This window comes from Canis lupus, chromosome 17 (genome assembly GCF_011100685.1).
Source record: "Canis lupus familiaris isolate Mischka breed German Shepherd chromosome 17, alternate assembly UU_Cfam_GSD_1.0, whole genome shotgun sequence".
NCBI lineage: Eukaryota > Metazoa > Chordata > Mammalia > Carnivora > Canidae > Canis > Canis lupus.
Genome location: NC_049238.1, coordinates 20,710,456 through 20,738,206, shown reverse-complemented (window position 1 = coordinate 20,738,206; position 27,751 = coordinate 20,710,456). Strand labels below are relative to the sequence as shown.

Below are 27,751 nucleotides of genomic sequence, written 5' to 3'. Positions count from 1 at the left end.
CTGGTTTCCGGGGCCCCGGCCAGGGTAGTAGGACCTGGGGGAGATCTGAGGAGGCTCCCACACTGGCCTCTCCCAGCCTCCCCCTCCAGGGTTCCTGAGGGCAGGTGGTGTGTGCAAAGCCTGGCCTCTTCTCATTGCCTCCCAGCATCAACTCTGTAAGCACAGAGGCCCTAGGACACCTGCCTGAGGCATCAGGAGGCTCTGTGGGTATGGCTCCTGAGCTTCTGGCTCCTTCTATCCATCCCCAGTTTTTCTGAACCTTTCTGATGCCTGCTTATAGGCTGGGTCTATCTGCTTAGTATAGCTTGCAAAAAACCCATTCCCAAGGCTTTCAGCAAATCAAAAGTCCTCATGCTTATTCAAGCTTTGGAGAAATTACCAGAGTCACGGGGGCATGGATGGGAGTGTATTTTTTTTATTTAAGTGTTTTGGGTTTTTTTAGCTTTTAAATCAAAATTATTTATGCATGCCAAGAGTCAAGATGCCCTCCAAGGGTCATCCTCATTTCCCTTCTCTGGAAAGAAACCATTTGCAGCTCTTAGCTGGTTCTTGGTTCTTATCTCTGTCTTTGGAGAGTGCTTTTGTATGACCCCTTCTTAATACCCCAGCCTTTGACCTCCCCCTAGAGAAGAGGTTTAGCTCTTCCTTCCCCCACATCACTCCCAGTACAGGTACATAAGTATTTTGGTTAGATCTGTATTCGGTGTTTACCTTATGATGACTACATATGCTACTGGGAGCTGAGCCAGGAAATGAACTATGGTTACTTTTCCCTTTCTGCACATTTTCTGTTGTTGTCTTTCCTGGATGTAATCATTCGCTTAGTTTTCTGTGTACTTATCATTAAGTTGACACCAAACCTCTGCCAATCACCTAAAAATCTCTAATTAAAGGTTTCAGAACTGAGATGTTTCACGTGCATTCCATTTTCTTGGTGAAATTTCTCTTGGAGCCTTCAGAGCCAAGAGAAAGGTGGCCCTCCAAGCCTGGTCCATGTTGTCCTAGATTTTGGTCACTTTTCCCTTGGATCTTCATTCCCCGCTCTCCTCTCTCCGTGTACTCCCTTGTTTTGGTGGAGCACATCCTCTAATAGCATCCTGATAAAGGGCTCAGGGAGGTAAACGTCTTGCCACCTTACATACACCTTACATGGCTGATTAATGTTTTTATTCTCCCCTCGCACCTGATCAAGAGATTACCGGGGAACTGATCTATCAGCTGGTTGTCAATTTTCCTCACGTTGGGAAAGCAGTGCTCAGATGCATTTTAGCTTTCACTGTTGTTACTGAGAAGTCCAAAGCCTTTCGTTTCCTGACCTTTTTTGTAACTTGATTTTTTTTTTCTTTTCTGGGAACTTGCAGGCTTTTCTCTTTGGCCCCAGGGTTTTGAAATTCCCAATAATGTGAGTTGGTGTGGGTCCTCCTCCCCTTGTATGGGGCACACAGAAGCCCCACTCAGTCTGCAAACTGTCATTCAGGTCTAGGATGTTTCCATGGATCGTTTTCTTTGATAACTCTCCCCCTCGTGTCTTCTTTGCTCTCTCCTTCTGGAACTCTAATATCCTGCTGTTGTACATCAGGGATCGGCCCTTTACTTTTTATCTCTTCTCTCCTATTTTTCATCTGCATCTCTTTGCTCTTCTTCCTGGGAGCTTTTCTCAACTTTACCTACAACCTTAATTTAGTTTTTCACTTCTGCCCTTGTGCTTTTAATTTCCAAGGGCCCTCTTCCCCCCCCCCCCCCGCCCCGCTCTGCTTTAAAATAGTATCTTCTTTTTCCTGAATATAATGTCTTATCGAATCTTTTCTCCATGGTGCTCTCCCCTCTAGCTTGTTTGGGTCTTCGTCTTCTGTGTCAGAGGTCTTCTCTAGCTATCTGGTAATCATTTGCTTGCTAGAAATGAAGAGTGTGTGTGTGTGGGGGGAGGGGTGTTGCTAGAGCTGTGTCAAAGCTGAAGTCCCTTGGTAGGCTTTCGACTGGGAGCTCCCCTGGAGGGGGAGCCAAGGAGGCTATTTCTTGAGGTCTCCCTAGAGAGGATAGGGGGAAAGTCTAAAAGGAGGACTGCTGGGGTCTCAGACTTCAGTGCTTGTGTATTTATTTATTCCCCAGTTCTCAATGTGGCTGACACCCCCCCCCCCGCCCCATGCAGAAAGCCCCTATTAGACTCTCTCCAGAGAATAACCTTCCAATGTGGTGCAGGGGTGGGGAGGGCCAGCCACCCAGCGTGGAGCAGAGGGGACTAGAACTTGAACACTTTCAACACTTTTAATCAATCCTCCTTTCCTGACCTCTATGTATATCCAGTGTGGGCAGGTCCTTCCAGTTCCAGAGCCTTTCAAGGATCCTGGGATGTAGAAAAGGCTGCTAACCAGCTTCTCTCACTGGGGGCTCAGGGTTGAGCTCTCTTCTGTCTGCTGGGTCAGTTACGGCTTCTTGTGTATGTCAGAGCCTGCTGTTCTCTTGCATTCTCTGTTTTTGTGGGTGATACCTCTAAAAACTCCCTATACTGTAGTTGTAGTGGGTGTCAGAGAGAATGAAAATAGATGCAAGTGTTCAACCCGTCATCTTTACCCAGGAATAACACCTGCATTTCCAACGTTCAGTAGAGCATTACGAAAACAGCCTCTCTCACTCTAGCTGTCTCAGAATATGCCACACACAGCAGCTGCCCCCAGAACTTTCCTGCTCCCCACTCCCAGCCTCTTGAATGCTCCAATCGGCTGGTGTCCTCAGAGCTCCTGTGCTGCTCATTCCCCTTCCTGTCCCCATATCACCCTCCAGCTGAGCCAGGCTACTCTGGGAGCCCCCTCCCCCGCAAGGACCCCTGGCAAATGATACTCTTTGTCCAGTTGATTTCATTACCAGGGAGAAATTCCCACGGATGAGACACATTTGCGGACTCAACCTGAGGAATGGGGTTCTTGCACCCAGTTCTCATCCATTTACCCTCTAAGTAGTTATTATTTACCATGCATTGTGCACTGAGTGAGCTTTCAGGAGCTTCCATTCTCATGGAATTCTGGGTAAAGAACAAACAGGAAGCTTTGCACAAACCATGGGGGCTTTGCAGAGCTCAGATCCTTGACCCCATTGCCAAATACTGGGCCTCAGAAGGGCACATTCAGGCACTTGAGGGGGTGTAGTGCTGCCTGGAGAGACCCAGTCCAAGGCACTTGGTCATCTCTGTCAGGGTCTCCTCCCCACTTCTTAGGATGCCGAATGGCTGTTGCGGTAGCCAGGCAAGTCGAGGCATCCCTCTCTGAGGGCTCTGGCAGGACTTCCCTAGTGCTGTCCTGTAGCTGGTCCAGGGTTGGGGCCTGGCACAGAAACCCTTGCAGATCAACTCTCTCAGAAGCCTTGGCTCGCTGCAATTTATCTGAATTGACAGCTGGAGAAACAGAGGGTCAAGGAGGGAAGGCAATTCGTCCAGCGAAAACTCTGCTGCTATAAATGACCATCCTGCTTCGTCCTTCAGAGGGCTGGAAGGGGTCTCGAGGCCTGTGGGTTCCCAAGTCCCTTTTCCAGGGGGAGAAGGCATTCCTGGAGAGACTTTGAATCTGCCCATCCAACTGAGAAGAGATCAGGTGGGTTGGAAGGCAGGATCTGGACTCTGGGAGTCTTCCTGGTATGTTTTTCTGGATCAACTTTGTTAGAGCCTTTGCACGGCTACCACCTCACTACATCTCCCAAGGATGGACAGGCCTTTACAGCTGAAGAAACTGAGGCCCACAGATAGCACATGGAAGGCCACAGGACCAGTCAGAGGCCAAGCCAAGGCTGGATCTCAGGTTTCCTGCTCCAGACTAGACTGTTTCCGCTGTTTCCATGCCTCACCTTCTGAGCTGCCACCATCCCCTGAGGAAACATCTGTTGAGGTGAGATCCCTGAGGAGCTGGCCTGCCGGCTCCTAACATTCACCTCTCGGCTCCCATGAGTTCAGGGCAGTCTTCTGAGTATATGTCTTCAGCCAGAGGCCAGATCTGGGAGTACGGAGGGAAGGCTGCCTGCAGGAGGAGGTGTCTGATTACCCACCACCCAGGCCTAGACAGCTGGACCCAGTGGTAATCCCCAGGCTGTATTTAGGCCACTGCCCTGGGTACCCCCCGTCAGATGTTCTCCCCAGCTTGCTAACAAAGGAAGCAGATTGGGTGGTTATAGCAATTCTATTTTCCAGCCCCAAATGTCTACTGCCATGAGTCACGTGCTTCATGGTCATGAGCCCCTTTGCATGTTCAGCTGCATTTGATTCATACAGCAGGTCTATAAAGCACAGCTTCACATCCCCATTCTACAGATAAGGGAACCGAGTCTGTGGAAGTTAAAAGCTCCACCCAAGGCCACACAATCCCGAAAATACTTCTGTTCTTTCTTCTCCATCTTCTGGGGGCAGGTGAAATCATGGTCACCAAACAGGTCACCATGTGTGGGTCTGTGCACATATGTGGTGGGAGGAGGAAGGAGCTGGTGGCCTGGACAGTTGGCAGCTGAGGGAGGAATGGCTTTTTCCATCTCTAGCTGAGATGCCCTCCCAAGCTCTCCCTTGGTGACAGATCATATGTGTGTTTTGTATGCCAGGGCAGCCTGTAGTGAGGTCCAGCATCTTGGACTCCTGTAGCAGGCCTGGAAATTGCCAGAACCTCAAGTCCCCAAGCCGTGGCCCACCCTTAGGGCCCAGACTCCTGAGTGGGACAAATATTCCACTGAGAAAGAAGAGAGAACAAAGGGGCAGTCCTGCCCTTCGAGCACCCCAGCCCAGCCTCCCAGGCTTCCACCCTGAGGCCCCACCTCATGGGCCATGAGGTCACTCTGAGCCTTTTATCTCATAGGAGAGAAGTAAGCTAGGCTCTCAAGCACCGCCTCCCAAGATAAATATCCAGTGCCCCCTCCCCACCCCCCAGAGGAGCAGGAGACCCAGGGCTGCAGGCAGGGCCACTGTGGTACTTTCGGCAGAGTTCAGGCCAGCTGGCTACCCTGTCCCATCCTCCCCACCTGCCCCCAAATCTGTGCTGTGCCAGGCACTGTGCTGGGATGTCACGTATACACCATCTCATTTAATCCTCAGAGTAACCGGCGAGGAGGGAGTTACTGTCTCCACTCACAGCTGGGAAGCAGAGGAGCAAGCGGTCCATAGTCACACAGTCTCCACTGCCAGCACTGACTCCCCCCTCCTTCCAGGGGGAGGGTCCCGACTCCCCGAGGCAGAGGCAGAGCTGGGAGGGCAATTTGGCAGCTGGCTCACTCCCTGCATTTTCAAGCATCATTAGATCTTTTTCTGACAACTTCATCAGTTAGCAGGGCTCAGAATTGGCAAAAATCCGTATTTAGACATTCAGCCAAAGAATTAAGAAGTGGTTGGTTTCAGAAAAAGCTCAGTGATGTGGGAAGCCGGCTCTGCTGTGGGTGAGCAGTCAGCAAGAGAGAGCCGGCTCTGGCCCTCAGCGTGGGTCGCATAGCTGACACCAGTGGCCTGGAGTACATGTGTCCCTGCTCACCCTGGGGCCTTGGTGTCCTTATCTTCCAAATGGGTGTGATTATGCCTCCCACACAAGTAGTTAATAAAGCCTAGAAGGTGAGGAAGTTGACCCAAAGGCCCCTCGGGTCAACTTGGGCCTCAACTTTCTATCTGGACCCCAGGGCAAGGGATGGATGAGCCACGGTGCGCTAAGCTGGGGCTGTGGAGATGTGGCCATGGGCAGCCCCTTCCCTGGTGCATCGTAATGGGAAATACTGAAGGGCTGCCTCCGTACGCTGCGTCTGGAAGGGGGGTACATGAAGCACTCCCCACTACTCACCTGGGTGAGGTTTGTTCAACCCCTAGTCATCTGGGGGCATGGTCATCTGGGGGCATCCCAGGGGAGGTGTTCTGTTTTCATGTGAAGAGCGTGAACGTTCCTCTGCCACTTCATGCGTCACATCTTTAGGGGCTCTCTCACTAACCCTGGGAAGTAGCTATGACTCTTGTCTCCAGGTCAGACCTGCATCAAACCAGGAGTGTTGCCCTTGAGTCTTGCTCCCCTTGCCTCCTACCACACTTCTCACTTCTAGAAAGTATTTCTCACACAGTCAAAGCCACTTGGGCCTTTAATTGGCTCTGGCCCTGATTCATGATTTCTCCCAGAGGTCCCAAGAGCAGATGTATAACCCTTGAGAGCACTTGAGAGGCAGTTTGGCATTGCCTACCAGGCAGGCCTGAGTCTGAATGCTTTGGCAAGTCACTCAAACCCACAGAGCCTCTCTTTCCTTACCTTTAAGATGGGAATGACAAATCACCTTCTCAGGGCCATGTCAGGGCCATGTCAGGATCCAGTGACAGCCCTCTCTAGGTGACTCATCATCTTACCACCTCTCTCTGTGTCAGGCACCTGGGAGTCAATACAGGAGTGGTCATAGGTGGAGGGGCTGTCTGACAGCAGGGCCAGCTGGTGGCAGCAGGGCGAGGGCTGGGACTGGGTGACATACAGGCACTCACTCCCCTGGGCTCTCTGAAACCATTCACAAAGTTGAGGTGAGAAGTGAATCCGGATTTCCTTCCAGAGGTGGATCGCCCTCCTCCCACCCTGCTGCAGATAACACTGATGGGACCGTTTTCAAAGTATTGCTTGTGCCCGAATTCCCTGGCAGCACCCAAGGGAACCAGCTGTGGAGGGCTTGGGGACATGTTTGTCCATCACCCTGGTCCCAGTCCTGTGTCACAGAGTATCAGATAAACAAACCCCATCTCAGCTTTTCAAGAGTCCTGATCCCAAGGGCCCTTCTCAGCCTGCTGGCTGGAGGGTTTATTCCACTCATGTCTTTTCTGATAACTTCATTTGTGCCCCCAGAGACCTCAGACTTGTTTAAAAATAGAAAAGTAAACAACGTTGTTCCTGAAGTGCCCCCCCCCCCCCAACTTTGGGCCTCCTAATGAGGTGCTGGCTGGGCTGGCCGGGGCTCTGTTCCCAGGATTTTCGACCCTCTGCAGGCCTCGGGCCTGCTGCTGGCTTCCACCGGGACAAGAAGCCCCACAGCTTCAGAGGGCTTCCCAGTGCCATAAGCCTCAGGGTAGAGGCTGGTGTTGTGCAGCCTGCCTGGATCTGTAGGCCACTGTGGCTCCACGCAGCTGGGGTCGGGGACACATTCACCCAGGCACAGAAGGACAGGCCGGGCCCAGCACAGGTCTAACCACAGAGTGACTTGCCAGGGAGCTTCCCCTCCTCTTAGCTCAGCCCCTAAGGAAGCCATAGGCTGCTCTGTGTGCCAGGCACTGGACCAGATCTCCAGGACTCCGCCCACGAGTCTCCCAGACTAACAACCTGTTGTTCCAAGTCCTGGATGGGCGTTTGCAGTTTGCATAATTCTTTGGTTTTTCCTCACCTGAACAGTTTTCCTAAGGATAGCAGCCATGCCTACCTCGGAGGGGTTTTATGAAGACTGGATGAGAGGAGGGGACATGAAGATGCTAAAATGCTCTGAAAAGGATCTCAGGCAGCCTTCATAGAGGAAGAGCTTCTGGAGGGAGAGAGTGGCTTTGCCCCTTTGACCTCACAGCGGGGGCTTAAAGGTGGAGGGCAGCATCCCTGGATAGCTACCAGGCTGCTGGAGGGACCCCAAACCCTACCATCAGGAAGGCAGCTAAGAAATGGGTATGTTCCACCTGAAGAGAGACTCAAGAGGACATAACCCTGTTTATGTATTTGCTGGCAGGTGGAGGAGCAATTGGATCAATTGGATCGAGTTAAAATTCCTAAACAGATAGCACTTTTAGAAGCCAGACTAGGCTCATTCCGAGAGCAAGCTCCTTGTCCCTGGAGGCGTCCCAGAGCGAGCTGGCCAGAATGCAGTGCGAGCTTCAGGCGGTGGTCACCCACCTGCTCAGCACATTGATGTAGAGACGATGGATGTCGTTCCATCCCCTGAATGTCCCTGAGTCCACTGCTCCAGCCAGGCCCTGGGAGAGAGGTCACCCTCCTCTTTCTTTCTGCCTGAAGCCAGATGTCAGAGGCAAGTGCTACCAGCAGGCCAACCCAGTGTCGAGAGGAACTGAAGCCAACATCTAGACCAAGACACCACTTCTCAGGTGGCACAGACTGGAGAAGGCAAGAGGCACCTCCTGCAACCTGCTCCCTGGCTCCTGCTGACCCAGAGCCGCTCCTTTGCCTGGTATCCCATGAGTGCCCACAGGACTCAAGTGTCCCCCCATTTTCAGGAGGGCAGTCAGGGAGAACAGCTGGTGTGCAACTCTGGATCAGGGACTGGTCAGTCCCTTCTCTGCACAAGCAGCGGCCTGCCTGGCCAGTTGCTTCTTTCTCTATTCTGGGCAAAGGCCTCTGGGACTAGGGAGAAACCTGGAGGGGGCGCTTAAGGTGGCCCCACCTCTATCCACAGGTGCTCCCTCCTCAGAGAGGCCTCTGAGCCAGCAGGGACCCTGAGGGGTAAGGGAGGCTGGGAGCACTGTGCTCTCCCAAGCATGCAAACCAGGAGAGTGGAGCACTATGACAAGAAAGCCAACAACATGGTTAAAATCCGGTTAAATTATCAGGAAAGATGCTCACTATCTGCTAGTTATCAACCTGTGGCTTTATTTTTTTTCAAAGATTTTATTTATTTATTCATGAGAGATACACAGAGAGAGAGAGAGAGAGAGAGAGAGGCAGAGACACAGGCAGAGGGAGAAGCAGGCTCCATGCAGGAGCCCGATGTGGGACTCGATCCTGGATCCCCAGGATCACGCCCTGGGCTGAAGCCGGCGCTAAACTGCTGAGCCACCCGGGCTGCCCAGCCTGTGGCTTTATACTTTAGAATGCATCTGGAAAAATGCAGACAGACACCAGGAGGTGAACTGCAGCCTTCTTCCACTGAACTTCCATTTCCATCCAAGCTTCCTAGCTGGCCTTCACAGAAGAGCATCCGTCGGCTCCTCACTGGGTTTGAGAGCCTAGTCCAGCTCCGCCTGAGGCCCGGCCCTTGCCCTGCAGAGAAGGAAGCAGAAAAGAGAAGCAAAAGCCCCTGCTTCCCACCGCCACCACCACCCGCCCCTGAAGGAGAGTTTGTTTGCACTCTTGGCAAAACACCTCGGAAGCACATTTTTCTTTTTTAACTCACTTTTTATTTATTGTTAAAATGATATGTGGGCATTAAAATACATTTTCTAAACACTAATTCCTTAGCACTCACTCACCCTAATAGGAGTTGTCATTTCTTTGTAACCTTCTCCCCCCAGGACACACTTTGCTTTACATCACTGTAGACATACTGAGATACAATTTTATTTTGTGCTTTTTCCCCCATTAGGCGTAAATGTGTTTTTCAGTGTTCTTGCATAGTCCGTGTCATTATCGTTTTAATGGTTGCATAATTGCATTGAGTTCTGATTTACCGAACCACCCTCTCATTGCAGGACATTACCATTGTTCCCAGTTTGGGATTTTTTTTTTCTTTTTGCTACTATAAATAATTTTGCAATAAACATCCTCATGTATTATTTTCTTCATTTTAGGAAATTATTTTCTTACTGTAGATTTCCAGGTTTCCCTTGGAGGCATGAGAGAGATAGGGCCGTCCACTTTGGGAATTTGAACTATGTAGCCATTAAAATGATAATTATACTGACTATGTAGCAACACGGAAAAACATTTATGCCTCAAGGGGGAAGAAAAAGCACAAAATAAATGTAAAACTTGGGCTCCTAAATATCATCCCCAAGCCGATGCTAAAAGATAGAGCCCTTGGGACCGCTCACCAAGTTGACATAAAGGTCACTTTGCATGTGGTTTTTCAATAGGCATGTGTTAGGGTCCCATCCATCGTCTGGGTCCTCCAGGAGGGTACTGTGTGAGCACCTCCCCAGATGTGCTGTGCGCCAGGGACACCCCCCGCCCCCGTATTTCCTGCTGAGATGTGGCAGTCCTATCTCCGAGTCTCCTCCTCTTGTGCTGCTGTCCAGCTGGTGCCATTCTGAGGTCAGGAGATGCTGGGATGCAGATGCAGAGCTTCACCTACATGCTGTGACCCAGCATCAGGTCATCCTGCCACTCCCCCTGCCCCCACCCCTACCCCCGGCCCCTTATGCCAAGATTCCTAGGACATTTTTCACTTTTCCCCTTGATCTTTCTTGAGCCACCATTTGCACCAGTCATAGCACGTTGCTCAGAGCTCAGCCTGGACCTGCCTGAGGACCCAGAAGCATGACACCTCTGTGAACATTTTTTTCCCCCATTTTGATGTAGCATGTCCCAGGGACACATTCCATTGAAAGAACTCGGGTTTGAGAGTCAGACAGACCTGGGATCATACTGCTGTTCCTCCTCTTATTTGATTAAGTTCTTTAACCTCTCAGCTTCTGGGTTTTGTTTATCTATACAATGAACATACTGATGTCTACCGTGCAGGTAGACATCCCCAGATTGTTCTTTTTTTTTTTTTTTTTTTGACATCCCCAGATTGTAAAGAATAGATGGGGTCACACGTGTGAGTGAGAATGACACAGCATGTGATATGCAGGAAATAGTTACTGAGCACCAGTTCCCTCTTGAGTCTGAGGAAAATGTGGGTGAGTCGAGGTGCCTGAAGTCTGGGTCCGTAGTAGGCACTTAATGAGTGCATAGGTAATGATGACCTGCTGCTTGTCAGGCCCTAGGCAGTCAAGGGCAGCCTGCCGTGGTGGGGACGATGTTCCCATGATAAAAGGGAAAGTGCAGGCAGGAAAAGAAGTTGGGAGCTTTGAAAGGCCAATAATCCAACATATCAGGAACTGAAAGGATACGGGACCTTCGAGATGCTTCATTTTGGACTTTGTGATGTTTAAAGAATCACTGAGCATCACAGAGGGAGAGTAGGCGCCCCTGGGCTGGGCGGCAGGGGTGGGGGGAGGGTAGCAAACCCCTTTCAGTTTATATCAGTTGATGCAAAGTGAGGGGCAAAATACAGCAACTGCTGTTGCTTAGATGTGTTGATAGAAGAGAAATTGTTGTCTTGAGCAAAGATATACATCCTACAGAGTTCACAGAGGAACATGTTCCCAGGGTGCCCTGGGGTGGGTGGCCCCCAACAGCTGCAAAGCAGCCCCAGCACTCCGAGAGCCCCTCTTGCTTACAGACAGGAAGGCTACTTATAAACAGCAGGCCGGAGCCAGAGGGCTGAGGGGCGAAGCGCAGCCGGCCTTGCTGTGACAAGCAGGGGAGCTCGGCTCTGGGCAGACAGCTCCCCAAACTGTCCCGTACCTGGGCTGCCCTGGGTGACCCCATCACATTAATCAGGCTTTCCTGCTTTGCACAAACTGCCCTTCAAGGACAGGTACAGACCACATTTTAAGAGATTTTTATATTGGCTCTTTGGAACTTCTCATTTTCCACAGAAAAACTCAAACTGTTGCTAGCTTCCCAGCCCGAGCCACAAGCTGACGCTGCCCCTCGCTCATTCACTCGCTCTGGTGCAACAGCATCAAAGTAGAGAAATCCATCCTGTTCCAGCAGGGGAGCCATAAGTACCTGGGGGGCCTTTCTGTCCCCGGGAAAACCCCACTGACTGGGCTGCAAGCCACCTTCCCTCCACTCTGATACCCCATAAGAGGATAGGGCCTCTGCCTCCATTCTTCTGTTCTTTTTTTTTTTTTTTTTTGGAGGGGGAGGGCTTGCAAGGGACAAGGAGGGAGGGCTCTGATGTCTCCCTATGTCCCTTCTACCTCCATCTCCTGCACATCTGCTTTGCTTCCTATCTACCCAGAAAAGCCTTGACCTCTTCACTAATTTCTTTTTTTTTTTTTTTTAAGATTTTACTTATTCATGAAAGAGAGAGAGAGAGAGGCAGAGACACAGGCAGAGGGAGAAGCAGGCTCCATGCAGGGAGCCTGACATGGAACTCGATCCCTGGTCTCCAGGATCACGGCCCTGGGCCGAAGGCGGCACTAAACCGCTGAGCCACCCGGGCTGCCCTCTTCACTAATTTCCATTAAAACACCACAGCTGCCAACCACTGTAAGGATTTTGGTCAGCACTGCAGAAGGGGTGGGTTAGTCCCGGGAAGGGTCCCATCTTGTGTCATTCACATTCACTGCCTTTCCTCTCTCTTCCATTTGTCCCCTTTATGGTCCACAGCCCTGAAGACTTCTTGGGGCGTCCACTTCCCCCTCCTCCTTTCTCCATCCAGACCTTCCTGAGTACAGGCATCTTCCCACTCGCAGGACCCACTGCCCCAGATGCCACCTGCTTTAGTATCAATAGCATTCCCCCCCTTGTTATCTTCATAATTCAACAACACAGCAAAGCTACAGGATTGACCTAGAGAGCATTCGTTCAACACCAGCGCTTTATTTGGTACTCCGGCAGAAGTGGTTTTCATCAGAAGGTCTAAGGCAGTAAATGGAAACATTTCCGAAATAAATCTGGCAGAAATTGGAAGAGGGAAGTGAGAGGGAAAGCAGTTGAAGGACATGTTTGCAGGAGAGACAGTTTGTCACAGGTGGAATTGACCGACCGTGTGCAGTGAGTTCAGACAAGGGAGGGCGGCCGTGGGTTGGGGGTGATGTCACCTGCCTGTGTCTGCGGGGCCTGACCACAGCCTGTGGGATGGACGGGGAGCAGAGGGAAGGAAAGGAAGCTTTGTGAGGTATCTGTGCAAAGCAAATGTTTGCCAGTTGGGCGTTTGCCCTGGGATGAGGCTGGAGGCTGCCTGTGCTGCTCACCGCTTCTCCAAACAACCCCCTTCCCACCTATGCCCTTGTTTGGGTGCCATGCTGTGTCCTGGGGGAGATGCAGTGGGGGAGGGCACAGCATCTGATGTCATGTCTCTGCCATTGATTAGCACTGTGACTTTAACCTGCTCACTCAGTGGAGTCTAAGGATTGGCTGCATAAAAGCCCCCTGGGCAGCTTGTTAGAGATACAGATCCTACCCCTACAGGAGCTGACTCAGAAAGCCTATGGTGGGGGTAACAAATGCGAATTTTGGTGAAAGGTCCTTGTGGGCTTCAGACACATAGCCAGTGGGTGTGTTAATATCTTTGTGAGGCTCTAGCCTCAGCCACCAAATGAAGTTATGTATCAGTTGGCCCTCAATGAGTCAGCCCCCTTCACACCCCTCTTCTCCCCCGACTGCTCCCCCTTGAGTCCCCTGGAGATTTCACACAGAGGTGATGCCTCTGGCAGCAGTCAGTAGTGACCCTGAGGAAATGTTGGGCCCTGGGCAGCCCCTGGAGCCAGAACTAACATTTCTATTCCCCCATTATCAGGCAGGGTGAGCTCCTAGCAAACAGATGCCCAGGTGACATCTTTGCTTGGGAGCTCAAAATGTATAGGCCCTCTCCCAGGGCCTGGGGGGGATGCTGATGCTGATGCAGGGGACTGTGAAGTTGGTATTTATATGGGCCTATGAGTAACAGGTGTTTGGCAAATATGATCTTGTTCAATCATGTAAAAGCCCATGAGAAAAATTATGATCCTGCCCATTTTACAGTTGGAAGATGGAGGGGCCCCATGGTCTGCCCAAGGTCCCACAGCTTGTTTTTGTTGTCAGTCTTGTTACCCAGGAACATGAATATGGTTTGATGTGTTGTTGGGCATTCCAGAGTTGATCTTGAGCTGTTAAAAATGGGATGTACAAATGTGAATAACACTAATCTATAAAACGGCTAAGTTCATCTCTCCTGTAATAGGTGTTGGTAAACCAGTGAGGGAAAGCTGGTCTTTTGGGTTCCTTTTTTTTCCCCGTTTCTTCTTATTTTTTTTTCTTTTCTGCTTCAGCGAGTTGCACTTGAGACTGTATTAACTTCAAAAGCTGCAGATACCAAAATCTTGTAGATGTCAAACAAAATTATTTTACTGGCTTTTAGAGGCAGTCTGACTCCAGAGCCTCTGCTCTTTCCATTCTTTACCTTGAGCCTCCCACAGCACAATTGCCAGGCCCCTGGGCTGCCCCCCAAAACAATGCAGTCCCCTGAGTTCCTCTGTGCTAGCCGGTAGCTCTTCTGGAGGTTTCCTCAGGGCAGTAGCAGGTACCTGTGGGCCTGAAATCTGGGGAGAGACTGGGCTAGTGGGTCTGAGCCAGGTTCAAGCCACGTGGTCCTGTGGATGTTTAATAATATTTAACATTTTTACTGCCTTTCTCCCCTATTTGTTCCATTAGCGATCTGCCTCCAGCTGCCGGCAGGACACATCCTCAGCCTGTCCCTGCCAACCCATCTGTCACTAGGAGACAGCTCCCACACGGGCCTCTCTGTTTTTAGACTTCAGGAAGGTTGAACATCTAAAACACAGAGACTGTCCCTTTTTTATAAACAACTGGCCTGGCCAACTGAGGAGTGCATTCACCTAAGTGAATTTTTCATCCCTCACACTCCCTGTCCCCAACTCCCCTTAAATGGAAATGTCAGGCTTCTCTCTCCACCTGGCGAAGATCATACAGACCAATCTGGGCCTTCGAGAGGTTTGAGGGTCCACGTTAAGTCTCACTATTGCTCTCCTCCACATAACATTTTTATCTATCCAGCCAAAACCTGGACAGTCTGGAAGGGGGGAAGGGGCTGGAGGCCATGTGGAGAAGGAAGGGGGAGTCTTGCTGCCTGGCCTTGTTTCCTGGTTCCCTCCCCAGAGCATCTGCCAGAGTCCCACCACATCTTGCTCCCTGCCTGATCTGGCCTTGGCTCCTGCCCTGTCTGTCTCCTGGCTGGTTTCTCTTTCTGGGCTCTCTACCTCATAGCAACACTACCCCCCCCCCCCCCAAGCCCTTGTCATTTTACTTTGCTTGTGCTTGATTCAGACCCCTCCTATTCCTGAAGATAATGATTTAAGTGCCTAGTTCAATCCCATAGAGGACACAGAGGTGGCATCTCCACATTTGGGGAGGGGGTCCCAGGAACTTTTCAGTCTCTGGTGTATAGTAACTCACCTTATGCATTTGCTACTTGCAACCCTGGCTGAGAGCCATATCCTTTGGCTTGGCTAGTTTGTTCTCTGAGGAACTGCCAAGTGTCAGGGGCATGGGACTCAGGCTAATGCCTCAAACCCTGCCTGCTTTGTGGGTGCAGTAAGAAATTCTTAGGAAGAAAATACCCAATGGAGTCAAGAGTAACAGACAAGGCATTGAATTAGGAGTTAGTCTGCTCCTTCTCTGGGCTTTAGTTTCCTCTCTTTGTCAAATGGAGTGGTGATATCTATCCAGTCACCTGCCTGTGAGATAGTCACAGCTCAAACCATAGGTTGCACACAGTAGGTACTCACACAAGCTGGGTTTGAGGTCTGACTATACAACTTTAACTCAATACTGCCACCTTCTGGCAGAGTTACTCTAGTGCTGAAGGGTGCAGGGGTTCAGACCCAGAACTAGGAATTCCTCCTGGGCAATGGGTCAAAGGAAGAAGTCTGTGAAGACTTATCCATTCTCTGCTCAGCCCAGAAGTTCCATCCACCTGTGCTTCCAACCACTGCCCCTTGGTGACAAACTCCTTCATGTCCTCAGAGGCCACTTCCTAGGGGCAAATAGCCCAGGCGCACCGGGTTAGAATGGGCTCCACCTGATAGACCTGAAATTCCTGACATTCCTTTCTTCCAGTGATCAACTCCCACCTCTGGATAAAGGGCCTTATTTTTTCCATTTAAGTAAACATTTAAGTCTTTTCTTTTCTAATACAAGACTTAATGCTGTTAATTTCCTTGTAGACAGTGCCTGCACTAAATACCAGAAATTTTGATATATTGCGTCTTCATTTTCATTTAGATCAAATTATTTTCTCATTTCCTTTGTGACTTTTTTGACTTTGAGTGTCTTCCGGATACCTTTCTGTTACTGATTCCTAATTTAATTTCGTTGTAGTCAGAGAATATATTTTGTTTGATTTAAATCTTTTAAAATTTATGGAGACTTCCTTTATAACCTAAAATATGTTCTATCTTGGTAAATGTGCCAAGTGCACCCGAGAAAAATATGTATACTACTGTGTAAGGCTGAGTGCTCTATAAAATGTCAAGTAGGTTAAGTTGGTTGATAGTCTTCTATTTCCTTAACAATTTCTTACATCTATTGTTCCACCAACTATCAAAAGAAGGATAGTGAAATTTCTAGCTATATATATGGATATATTTCCATGTATGTATATAGATTTGTCTCTTTGAAAAATGAGAAAAAGTTCTTTCATATTTATTCACATATTTATCATTTCTGGTGTTCTTCATTCCTTTGTGTAGATCCGAGTTTCCTTCTGGTATTTTCCTTCTTCCTGAAGGACTTCCTTTCATCTTTGTGTAGCTCTGGTCTGTGGATGAATTCTCTCAGCTTTTGTTTGTCTGGGGAAAATAAGTCTTCTGCCTTTGAGTTTGAAGGATATTTTTGCTGGGTATAGAATAATAGGATGAGAGCCTTTTTGTCTTTCTCTCAGAGTTAAAGATATTGGTCTGTATCTTTTGGCTTGCTTAGTTTCGTTTTTATCTTTGTTCTTCTATACGTATGTGTTTCACCCCAACAAAAATATTTTCCCCTTTATCAGTGGTGTTTAGTGATCTGATTATGCTGTGCCATGATATGGTTTTCTTCAAGTTTCTTCTACCTGGGTTTTGTTGAGTTTCTTGAATTGATAGGAATATAGTTTTCCTCATCATGCTTTCCTCTACCTTCTAGAACATATGTAGCATATTTATCATCTTCACGTTTGTGTCTGCTTATTTTTTGGTGTCATTTCTGGATCTGTTTTTATTCGTTGTTTTTTTCTACAGGTTATGGGTCTTATTTTCCTTTTTTGCAGGACTGCTAACTTTTCATTGGCTGCTGAATATTGTAAAATGTATATCATTAGTTGCTTACTTTTGTTGTATTCATTTAAATGTTACTGAGTTTTGTTCTTGGATGCAGTTTTGTTCATTGATATGAGTCCAGTCGTTTCAAAGTTTGCTTTTAGGATTTATCAAGGCAAGTGCTTCATATCTTTATTACATAACCACAGTACACTTGTTAAAACTAACAATAAATTAAAATTGGTGGGACACTACAAACTAAATAACAAATTTCATTTGGATTTTACCAGTTTTCTCATTTATATCCTTTATCTGTTCCAGTAGCCACTCTAGACTCTCACATTGCCTTAGTCTCCCCCAATCTGTGACAGTTTCTCACTTTTGTCTCTCATTTTTTTGCAAAGCACTGGCCAGGTATTTTGTAGAACCTCCCTTAATCTGCATCTGTCAGATGTGTTCTCTTGATTCAACTGGAGTTATAGATTAGTGCAATGAATACTGCAGAAGTGAAGTGCCCTTCTCATCACGTCATATCAGGGAATATGTGATATCAACCTGACCTATTACTGGTGATGTTAAACTTGATCACTTAACTAAGGTGGTTTTTCTGGATTTCTCCACTATAAAGTTACTTAGTAGATAGACCTATAAAATATATGTATGTAAATTAACTGATATCTACTACACGCTAGGATATTTATTTATTTATTTATTTATTTTTATACACAGATACCCATGAGTTTATACTGATGTCTCTGACTAATCTAGCACCACATCTAGACTTCTCCTCTTGCTTTTTTGTAACTTCTTCTTTGACAATGCGAAACTTGTTCCTATTAGCTGTTGTTTATGTATCTATTCATTCAAACTCAGTATCCATGTAGTTTCAGAATCACTAACCCACATACACCCCTGTGAGAAACAAACTTGCTAGCTAGGGCACAGTGTTGGTTTATGGTTCTTTTTGTCTTTAGACTATGTACCCAGTCAAACCACCATTTCCCAAAGTTATTTGGTCAGCTTTTCTTTCCTAATTCCTTCCAGTAAGATTTTGTCATACGTTTGAAATACAGTTACTTTTATTTGTCATGGCCTCCATTTCATCCTAGGTTCACTAGCATCCTGGATCTTTAAAACTTTTTAAATTTCATATTTGCATCTTGTTAACTAACCCACTGTAGGGTATTGTTCTCTGGGTTTAAACAAATGCACAGAGGTGTGGAACTGCCACCACAGTATCCACACAAAACAGTTCCGTCACCCCAAAAATTTCCTGTGAGTCTTCTTTGTCAGTTGCTTCCCCTCCCCTAATCACTGACAACCACCTATCTGTTTTCCATCCCTAAAGTTTTGCATTTTCCAGAATATCTTACAAATGGGCTCATATGTAGCCTTCTGGGTCTTTTTTTCACTTAGCAAAACACATCTAAGAATTATCCACATTGTTGCGTGAATCAATACTTTGTTCCTATTTATTGCTGAGAAGTATTCCAGTATATGGGTATACCAGAGTTTATTTATCCATTCACCTGTTGAAGTACATATTGATTGCCATGGCTTGCCTTTTCACTTTCTTAATGATGTCTTGTGGACAACATAAATTCTTAATTTTAATATACTCTAATTTATGGATTTTTCTCCCTCATGAACAATGCTTTTTTATATTGTTAAAGAATTTTTGCCTCAAGGTCATGAAGATGTTCTCGTATGTTTTTGTCTACAAGTTTTACTATTGGTTTTCCACATTAAATCTATGATCAATCTGGAATTGATTTTTGTGTATGGTGTGAGGTAGGAATCAATTCAACAACACTTATTGAAACGACCTTCCTTTCTCCTACTCCATTGCAATGTGATCTTTGTTATAAATCAAGCAGCCATAAACATGTGGGTTTGTTTCCCTAATTTTTCTTATGGTAATTGGTCTATCTCTCCTTGCACCAGTACTTCTGATACCACTGTATCAATTACTAAAGCTATAGCAAGATCTTGATATCTAGTAGTGTAAGTGCTTCTGCCTTATTCATCTTCTTTAAAATTGTTTTGGCTATTCTTGGCCCTTTGTATTTCTAATTTCCATATAAAGTTTAGAATCAGCTTGTTAATTTCTACAAAAAGATCAGCTGGAAGACTTCAACTAGAATTGTATTAACTCTGCAGATCAATTTGGGAAGAATCAACATCTTAATTAAATTGAGCCTTCCAACTCATAAATATGGTATAACCCAGGGAAGTTTTTAAAGGCACTAAAACACAAATGATTTGTTATACCCTTCTCCCAACATATGGGGTCTGCTCACCCCATCTTGCAAAACTATGAGAGAAGTCTTTCAGGTAGCACTTTGCTCAATGAGAGTCTGTGTTAGTAACCTTATGCCTCCACTCAAGACCCAGAAGGGACTGACCTCTTATGTACCCCTCCCAGAAGACACCTCCATCTACTCCTTTCCTTGACAGATGCCTTACATCTATTTAAAATTTTAAAAATATAAACATTAATTGCTTACTTTTGGCAAGAGTTGGTAACAGACAAAATGAACAATACGAAGCATTATTCAAAAACAACAAACACTAAAAATAAAGAGAGTTTGATTAGCAATGAGAAGTTTTAAATGAAATAATGCTGTTTGATCTTGTTTTAAAAAACAAGATCTTAAAAATCAAATTTCATCGGTGACGTCACTGTTGAATCACTAGCGTATTTTTGTGTGAATTTTTTCCAGCTACTGTAAAAAGCTTCTTTTGACTATGCACTAGTTGGAGAAATGGTGAGGAGATATTTTTAAGCTAAGTCCAAATATTTTCCCTCTGACTTTCATCTTCAAATCAAATCTCTTGTTCAATAACTTTGAGAAGATCTTTTAAAAAAATGTTAGTTTTTTGGCAGGGACTGCAATCTTTTTATTGTCAACAAACTGTAGTTTCTGTTTCCAAAAAAAATCCCCAGCATTTGGGGTTTATTTTCATCTTCTTTAGTGTTGTCGTGCATAGATGGAGATTGTACCGAGTTACCTGTATAAATTTCTATACTGACATGTTTATATCCCTCGTTCAGAACGCCTTCACACTGGGGTGCGTGTTATTCTTGAAATGGAAGCATTGCTTCGTCAATTGTCATCTTCTTCCTCCTCTGGAGGATTGAAGGCTTCTAAATGAGTGTGAAATTTAATGCAGACTATAATTCTCTGGATAGGGCCCAAAATTTATTGGTTCGGATTTCAGATTGTTGAAGTAATAGCAACACAAATCTGGAACACAATAAGCTGGAACTGTGATCACTCATGAGCCTTGCTCCCTCTCCTGCCCCTTCCCAGCTGTTCTGTCTGCCTGTGGCTGGGCTGGACTCAAGGACACTGGCTAAGCCTGCACTTAACTCAGGATGGAGAGCAGGGGGAGGCACAGAGGCAGCCTCTCTTGGGTCCTTCGAAACTATCCTTGCAGCCCCAGCAGCATCCCTTTGCACGGAGATGCATGTGTGCTAAGGATGCCTTGCCACAGGGGAAATCTGTGCCCTGGGATCTCCCTCCAGGAAGAGATGAAGCAGCAAATCTGGGAGAGGGGGAAGCTGCCATTGCCAGAACAGAGACAGGCCAAAGACACCCTCCTGGCAGGTGCCTGCTAGGCCTCACAGAGGAAGCCACCAGCCACCCCTTGGCCCCCAGGGCCCAGAAACATCTCTGGTGATCCTAGGTCCTGCGTGTCCCTCCCTGCCACCTTCTTAGGACTGGCCTCCTCTGCTCCTCACTCTGGCCTGCCTGCCAACCCAAGCCTGCTGCCTTCCTGCTGCCTCCACTTTTTCCTCTTGGCTTCTTCCTCACAGTATTTGCTCACATTGTGCTCTCCAGGGCTGCTCCCAGTCAGGACGACCACTACCTGCTAGAAGGCTAGTCCTAGAGCTCTCACAGGCAGGGGCCACACCTTTGACTTCAAGCTAGCCTCTGTTTTGGGACTTTGTGTCCAAAAAATTGTGGGTTTCTTTCCTTTTTTTTTTTTTAAGATTTTATTTATTTATTTGACACACAGAGAGTGATGGAGAGAGTGAGCAAGAGAGAGAGAGCAAGCACGAGAGCAAGCACAAGCAGGGGGAGCAGCAGAGGGAGAAGGCTCTTGGCTGAGCAGGGAGTCCAATTCAGGACTCAATCCCAGGGCCCTTCAAGACCTGAGCCAAAGGCAGATGCTTAACTGACTGAGCCACCCAGGCAACCCCCGCAACAATTTTTTTTTTTTTAAATTGAAGTAAGAATTTTAAGAGGTTCCAGTTCCAAAGTTTTCTACACTTTAATGGTCACACATTCTGCTTCCATCACCACCTTTTCTTTTATGTTTATTTGCCACAAGGGACCATAGTGGAAATGGTGCCAGGCAGACTCAGGAGACCTGGGTTCTAGGCTGAGTGACCTTGGGCAAGTCACACCCCCCACTCCGGGGCCTATTTCCACATCCCTGATTAATCTAGATCAGAGATCACTAGCCATCTTTGGTCCCGCTTCTCCAATGAAAAAAAAATGGGAAGCCTGCACCCATAATATGCATATATTTAAACTCTGTACCTTTACTGACAATTTCAGTATGTTATGATATAAAGATGCAAAATAAAACATTTTAAAGCTAAATATTACATAAACTAAATAAACATCATAAACACCTTAAAAATAGATTCCTCTTTCATTTATAGAAAAAATTTCTTCCTCTCACAATTGTATTGTTTGCTTATAATTAATGACAATAGTGTAAGGAAAAGCAGTGTTGTTAGATGTGCTTCATTATTTTTTAAAATCTTGCTTTAACACTTTGAGATCGAGCCATTCAGGGGTCTAGTTCTAGTTGAGTTTATTTTTAGTGGCTGTCATAGCCGCTACAAAGAGAAGAAATGTATCGTTGGCTGCATGTATTAAATTATGTCACTCATTTTTAATCCCATCCACCAATTAAAGGCTTTTTATCAAAATGAAGCTCATAGATGTCTATCTTTCCTTATGTCAGTCAGTGGCTCTTACAAGCTAATTGGAAAAACATTGCATTTTATATTTTTAACAAATGGACTCAAAATCCACTGACACTCTCCATTTGGATGACTTTCAAACAGATTTTTAAAATCTGTTTCTAATATTTTCAAGTATGCAGATAGAAGCATTATTTTAGGTGACTCCACATGTTTTCAACAACAAAAATCTGATGTTCAAAATATTCTCTCCAAAGCAGGAGTTCTTTGGAAAAGCAAGTGCTTTTCCCACTCCTTGCTAAAATGAGTCACCTCTACCTCGAAGAGTCAGAAGAATTCGAGTTCATTTTTCAGTGGATATCTGCCAACAGTCACTTGTCATCATAAAATGCTCAGCAAATTTGGAACGTTTGTCTTTTTGTACAAGAAACACATATAATTCCTCTTAAAGTTTGATGGCTATTTTAAGTACTCTGCCAAGAGATAACTAGCAAATCTCTCTGTGGTTCAAAGGTTTTCAAAGTCACTTCCCTTCTGGTTACAAATCATTGTATATGTTTTGCTATGCTTTAAACTCTTTTTTTTTTTTTTTTTTTTAACTAACCACCAATGCATCCTGTCGCACTTTGTGTACTTCTGGACTTAACCTTTTCACTGTAGTAACCTACAGGAAGTTTTGTGGGCAATGGGTTTCAGATGTATGGCCATCCCTGCACCCTTACCCAGAATCCTTTTCGTCATGGAGCAGTCACTTCATCAGTGATTATTCCCAGGCAATTTCTCCCATAACTGGTGTTTTCATTAAAAAAGTAATGTACTGTTCAGTCAATATCGCCTCTTTCCATTAGTTGCTCACAGAAATGTGGTTCTTCATGTATTTTATTATCGAAACAGAATCTAGGAAAACCATGTTAGAATAGTCTGCACTTTTCTTCAACTATTTAGCAAACTTTCCACAGTGTGAAATTTGTTCTCATGTTTATTTCTCTACATCTTCCCTACATATTTTCCCCACCTCTTCCAACAGTTTCTGTGGTCACTACATTGTGTTCTATGCACTATTCTTGCTACCACTGGCTACCGCTCCAACTGCCTGCTTCCCCATCTTTATAACACAAGGGCTGTTTGTGCGTGTGGGTATAGATAACAGAGTCACATGACAGGGGCCTGAGAGAGAGTGGATTGGCTTCCTGGCAACCATCCCATCTCCCCCATCACTCCCAGCAAAGCCAGGTGTGAAGGTGGGCCCCCAGGAAAGGGAAGATTGGTATCTCATTCCCTGGTTGGATATAGGCTCACTGCTTGCTGGTCTGGCTTGCCTCTGTCTGACCACAGGAAATGAGCATTGAAGCCAGGACTTCAGTTATGTCTGACTAGATTCTCACCATTTCTATGAATAAATAGAGAAGAAATTGTATTTTTAAGTAGCAAAGGTTTTGCCCTGGCATTTTCTGGTCGATCACCTGCTCTTGCATCATAAGCATTATCTGCAATCGTTGTTTCTTTACAGGAATCTTGTTAAACCACCATTTGGGAGAGTTAATTGAGTTAAAATTTGGCAATGTAATTTGTGAAGCCACTTAGCTAGGTACACGTGACCTGGAACACATCACAGTAGTTAGCCCTTATTTTCATTCATTTGAGGTCATCACCATAAGCTTCTCAGGGGGTGGGGGTGTTGAGGTGAAAGGGGGGAGAAGCAGACATTGCAGGAGGTTCTAGCAAGGCAGCTCAGATTCTCCAGGATCCTGGCCACTTCTGGGACATATATATGTATATATATGTGAGACTAACTCTGTCACCTCAGGACCTTATTTACAACGTAGATTCCTAGGCGTATTAGTTTGCCAAGGCTGCTGTGACAAAGTACCACAATTATGTGGCTTAACTGACAGAAATGTATTGTCTTACAGTTCTAGAGTCTAGAAAGCTGAGATCAAGGTGTCAGCAGGATTGGTTTCTTCAGAGGGCTGTGAGGAAGAATCCGTTCCATGCCTCTCTCCTTATTTCTGGTAGCATGCTGGCGATCTCCAGCATTCCTTGGCTTTTGATGCCTCACCCCAATCTCTGCCTTCATCTGCACATGGTGTTCTCCTCGAGTGTGTGTCTGTGTGTCCAAGTTTCCTCTTTTCATAAGGACACAAGTCATATTGGTTTAGGGGCCCATCCTACTTCCTATGCCCTCATCTTTAATTATATCTTTAAGACCCTGTTTCCAAATGAGGTGACATTCTGGGGCACTAGGGGTTAAGACTTCAACATACAAATTTGGGGGAAGACACAATTCGTCCCTAATGCTGGGCTACACCCCAGCCCTTCTAAAAAGGATGTCTCAGGGTGGGAGCTCACAGTTCATGTTCTTAACAAGGACCTTAGGGACCTTACTTGCTCACTAAAGCTTGAGAAGTACATGGCCATCCTAGGTGACAGAATTTTCTCTCTCCCACCTCAAATACATAGGAGTACTAAAAACTAAACTGTAGATTTTAATATATAGCTTAGTTCAAAAGAAATGAAGAAGAAATTTTCATGTGCCATAAATGGAGAGATCAAAACCAGAGGACTAAGCATTGACTATTGCTTAGGAAAACCCTAAGGAGTGTTAGACAAGGATACAGGCCCCTAGAGGCAGGGGGTGGGGGTAGGGGGTTATGGCTGGGGCTCAAATACCCTTGAGGGAGTTAATAGATCCTCTGCTTGAAGCAGAGAAACTAGTCCTTTTGCATGAAGCCAGGAACCTTGAAAAGGTACCTTGTCAGTGAGAATCAGTGAAAGGGGGACTAGAAAAATCATCCAGAGGTGATTTAACTAATTAAAAATTGGGCAGATTGGCCATTCAGATCTACTACGTGAACTCACAGCATTAAATAGCTTTCTTAGCTGAGGTGCCAAGTCAAAGAATTTGGGTTGGTTGAGGGAAGGGATCAGGGTCATCCTGGAATACTACAGCAAAGTTGGGATCTGATAAAGCCTGCTAGCAAGGAAGAGTTTAGAACAGGCAGGGCTGGACCCCTGAACAACTGGAGGAAAGGAGTCCTAGTAGATGGGAATGAATTAGACATACAGAAAGCAGAGGAGGGTGCAAAGAGGAATTTGCTGTGCTTCTGGTAGATATGTGAAGGCCAGGGAGGCATGAACCTGACATCCATAGGCCTCCTCCCTCCCCTCCTCCTCTCCCGCAGGTCAACCCTTTTCGAGACCGAATCTGCAAAGTGTTCTCCCACAACAATGTGTTCTCCTTTGAGGATGTGCTGAGCATGGCATCTGTGTTCAGTGAGCAGGCCTGCCCCAGCCTGAAGATCGAGTATGCCTTTCGCATCTATGGTGGGTGACTGAGTGGTGGGGGGGGAGTAGGGGGAAGTGCCATAGAGTAAATACCAACCTGGAATCCGTCAACATCAATTCATTGGTGGGATGATGTGCGTTGGGATTCTCTTGGGTGTTTATGGGTATTATCCTGTTTCTTCAGTTCTATAGATTTTTTAAAAAATGGTGGTGACTACTGCTTCAATGGATAGATGCCCTTCCTTCCATGCCATCAGAGGCAAATGGAGTCATTGGTGTTGTGTTTTGTGGTAGTGTAGGCAGGCCAGAGGGAGTGACAAGGAAAGAGAGAGTGAGGGCTACATATGGATATGAAGGAACTATGCTTGTTTTTCAGAAATTCAGAAATTTGAACACCACAACTAGCTCAACCACTAAATGGCTGAGAAACTTGGGCAAATCATTTCATCTTTCTGGGCCTCAGTTTCATCATGTTTAAAATGAGATGTGTGAGAGAGATCATCTCTGAGGTCCCATGATATCTTTTGGTCTCTAGTTTTATCTGGGGTACCCATAAGACACTGCTAAAGTTCTGCTTTTCAGTAGACTCACGTCCCCCTTAGCACAGCGAGATGCCTGGAATCCTCAAAAGAAATTAAAAGGAAAAAAACAAAGAGATCTTGAGGAGTCTTCAAACAGACCATGTATAAGTCTTTAAGCTCATCGTGACAATTCCTAGGCCCCAAAGGACTTCTACATTCAGGCTGGGATAGTTTGGCATATCATGTGCTTTCCTTTCCTCCCAGGTCCTCCCTGTCTCCACACAGTGGACACCATCTTATTTTTGCTTCACCCAAGTGGACCTGGATAAAATGGAGTGGAGGAGTTTAAGCCTGATGGACCTATGAGGGCTCAGTTTTCTCATCTGTAAACAAGACTTAATGATATTTTTGTAAGCCCTCTGTTTTCAGGCTTAGTGTCCAGTAAATGCAAATGAAATCACAGATTCTCCTGCTGAGAATAGCTGAGTACCATACTAAATATCATGCAATAGTTCCTATCATACAGTCACTTCCACAGATAGCAACTATAAACTCAAATATATATATATATATATATATATATATATATATATATATAAAACACACACACACACACATATATAGTGTATATATTATACATATATATAAATCAACTATCTGATAGCACTAGAAAGCTACCAGAAGCAGAGAATTGACACTTGGAAGAAGGAAATGGTACTGGATGGTCCTCTTCCCCTTAAAAAAACTTATTTAGCTCAAAGTTGGACTTCGGTGAGGGGCATCAAACAAGACTGGTAGAAAACTTGAACTCTTTCTGACTTGAAGAATCAGAGAGTTTGGGGCAATTTCCTCCTGAAAAGTAAAAGCAAGGGAGAGTCCATGAAAGAAAGCCAGACAAGGGAGCCCAACATCTGTGTATGAACTATGCCCAGATGTCTTTCTGACCTCTAAACCATATATACAAGGGCAGACTCAAGGCAGCTCAGGTAAGGATAACAACTGAGATTTGAGCAGCCACTGCATTTTAATAAGGGTTCTCTGTGACAGGGCAGTTTAAGTCAAATCAATTGCCTGATAGAATTTAAAAAAAAAAGCACTCTTTGGAGGAATATAACAGAATCCAGAGTTTTTACAATAAACCATTTATAATGTCTAAGATACAATCCAAAATTATTCAAAACACAAAAACTTTAGAAAACCAGAAGTTCCCAAGGTACAATCCAAAATTATTCAACATACAATTTAAAAAATAAAAATTTTTATGGTCTTAAGAATGGAGCCTGATTCTGACATGACTAAAATGTTGGAATTAGCTGATAAGTATCTTAAAACAGCTATGAAACCTTGGCCAGTAATGTGAAAGAAATTCATAATGAAAGAAATAGTAGAAGTTCTCAGCCAAGAAATAGAGCCTATAAGAAAGAATCAAGTGGAAAATAAAATATCTAAAATAAAAATTCACTGGATGGGCTTAACAAGAGAATTGAGATGACAGAGGAAAGAGTCAGAAACCTGAAGATAGTTCAATAGAAATAATTTAATCTGAAGAACAGAAGGAAAATACATTGAGAAAAAAAAGAGCAAACCATGTCTTCCAGGGACACAAAAGACAAGAAAAAGGTCTAATGCATGTTCAGTTGGAGTCTCAGAAGGAGAGAATTAATGGGGAAGAAAGGATATTTGAAGAAGTAATGGCCCCACATGTCCTAAGTTTGATGCAAGACATACATTTACAGTGAACTTTAAGCAGGGTTAAGTACAAATGAAATTACATACCCAAATTTAGTTGGTTTAGTGGTCCCCAGCTATTTGTTAGTATTCCTCCTTCCTTACCCCAGGTACTTCTGGGGATCCCCAAGGGTTACAGCCCACCAGCTGCCACCCTCTCTATCAGGACTTGTGCTGCAGAGCACTTGCCGTGCTGTCTCTAGCCATTTCTGCCTCCTGTCGGTACTCTCCTGGATGGGCAGCTCTTCCCGATGCAGAGTGCTGGCCCGGGCTTAGTGTTCTCATCTTAGCCAAGAGTCTCCATGTTGCAAGCAACAGGGACTTACCTGTGTAAAAGGCAACAGATGAAGAACTGCAGTATATTCATTTTCCATTGCTGCATGATAAATCACCACAAACCTAGTGGATTTAGATGACACATTTACAATCTCATGGTTTCCATGGGCTAGGAGTCTGGCATGGCTTATTTGTGTCCTCTTCTAGGATTTCATAGGGCTACAATCAAGGCTCTGTCTGGGCTGCATTGGATTGGGGAGGAATCCACTTACAAGCTCACTCTTGTTGGCAAGTGCATTTCCT

The 27,751-nt window shown here is 45.9% G+C and overlaps 1 protein-coding gene across 8 annotated transcripts in view; it reads left to right on the top strand.

Moving 5' to 3' along the window:
- The window catches only part of CIB4 (calcium and integrin binding family member 4), a 50,603-nt gene that overhangs the window by 13,250 nt on the left and 9,602 nt on the right, over positions 1–27,751 (top strand). For 3 of the 8 annotated variants that reach the window (XM_038561010.1, XM_038561009.1, XM_038561011.1), the window contains exon 4: positions 24,821–24,942. The exons of 3 other annotated variants lie outside the window; for them this stretch is intronic. In XM_038561010.1, coding sequence (XP_038416938.1) covers positions 24,821–24,942 — 122 coding nt within the window. Of the gene's footprint in view, positions 1–24,820; positions 24,963–27,751 lie in introns of all 8 variants that reach the window. 2 more of the 8 variants (XM_038561014.1, XM_038561013.1) reach the window with 1 other exon arrangement.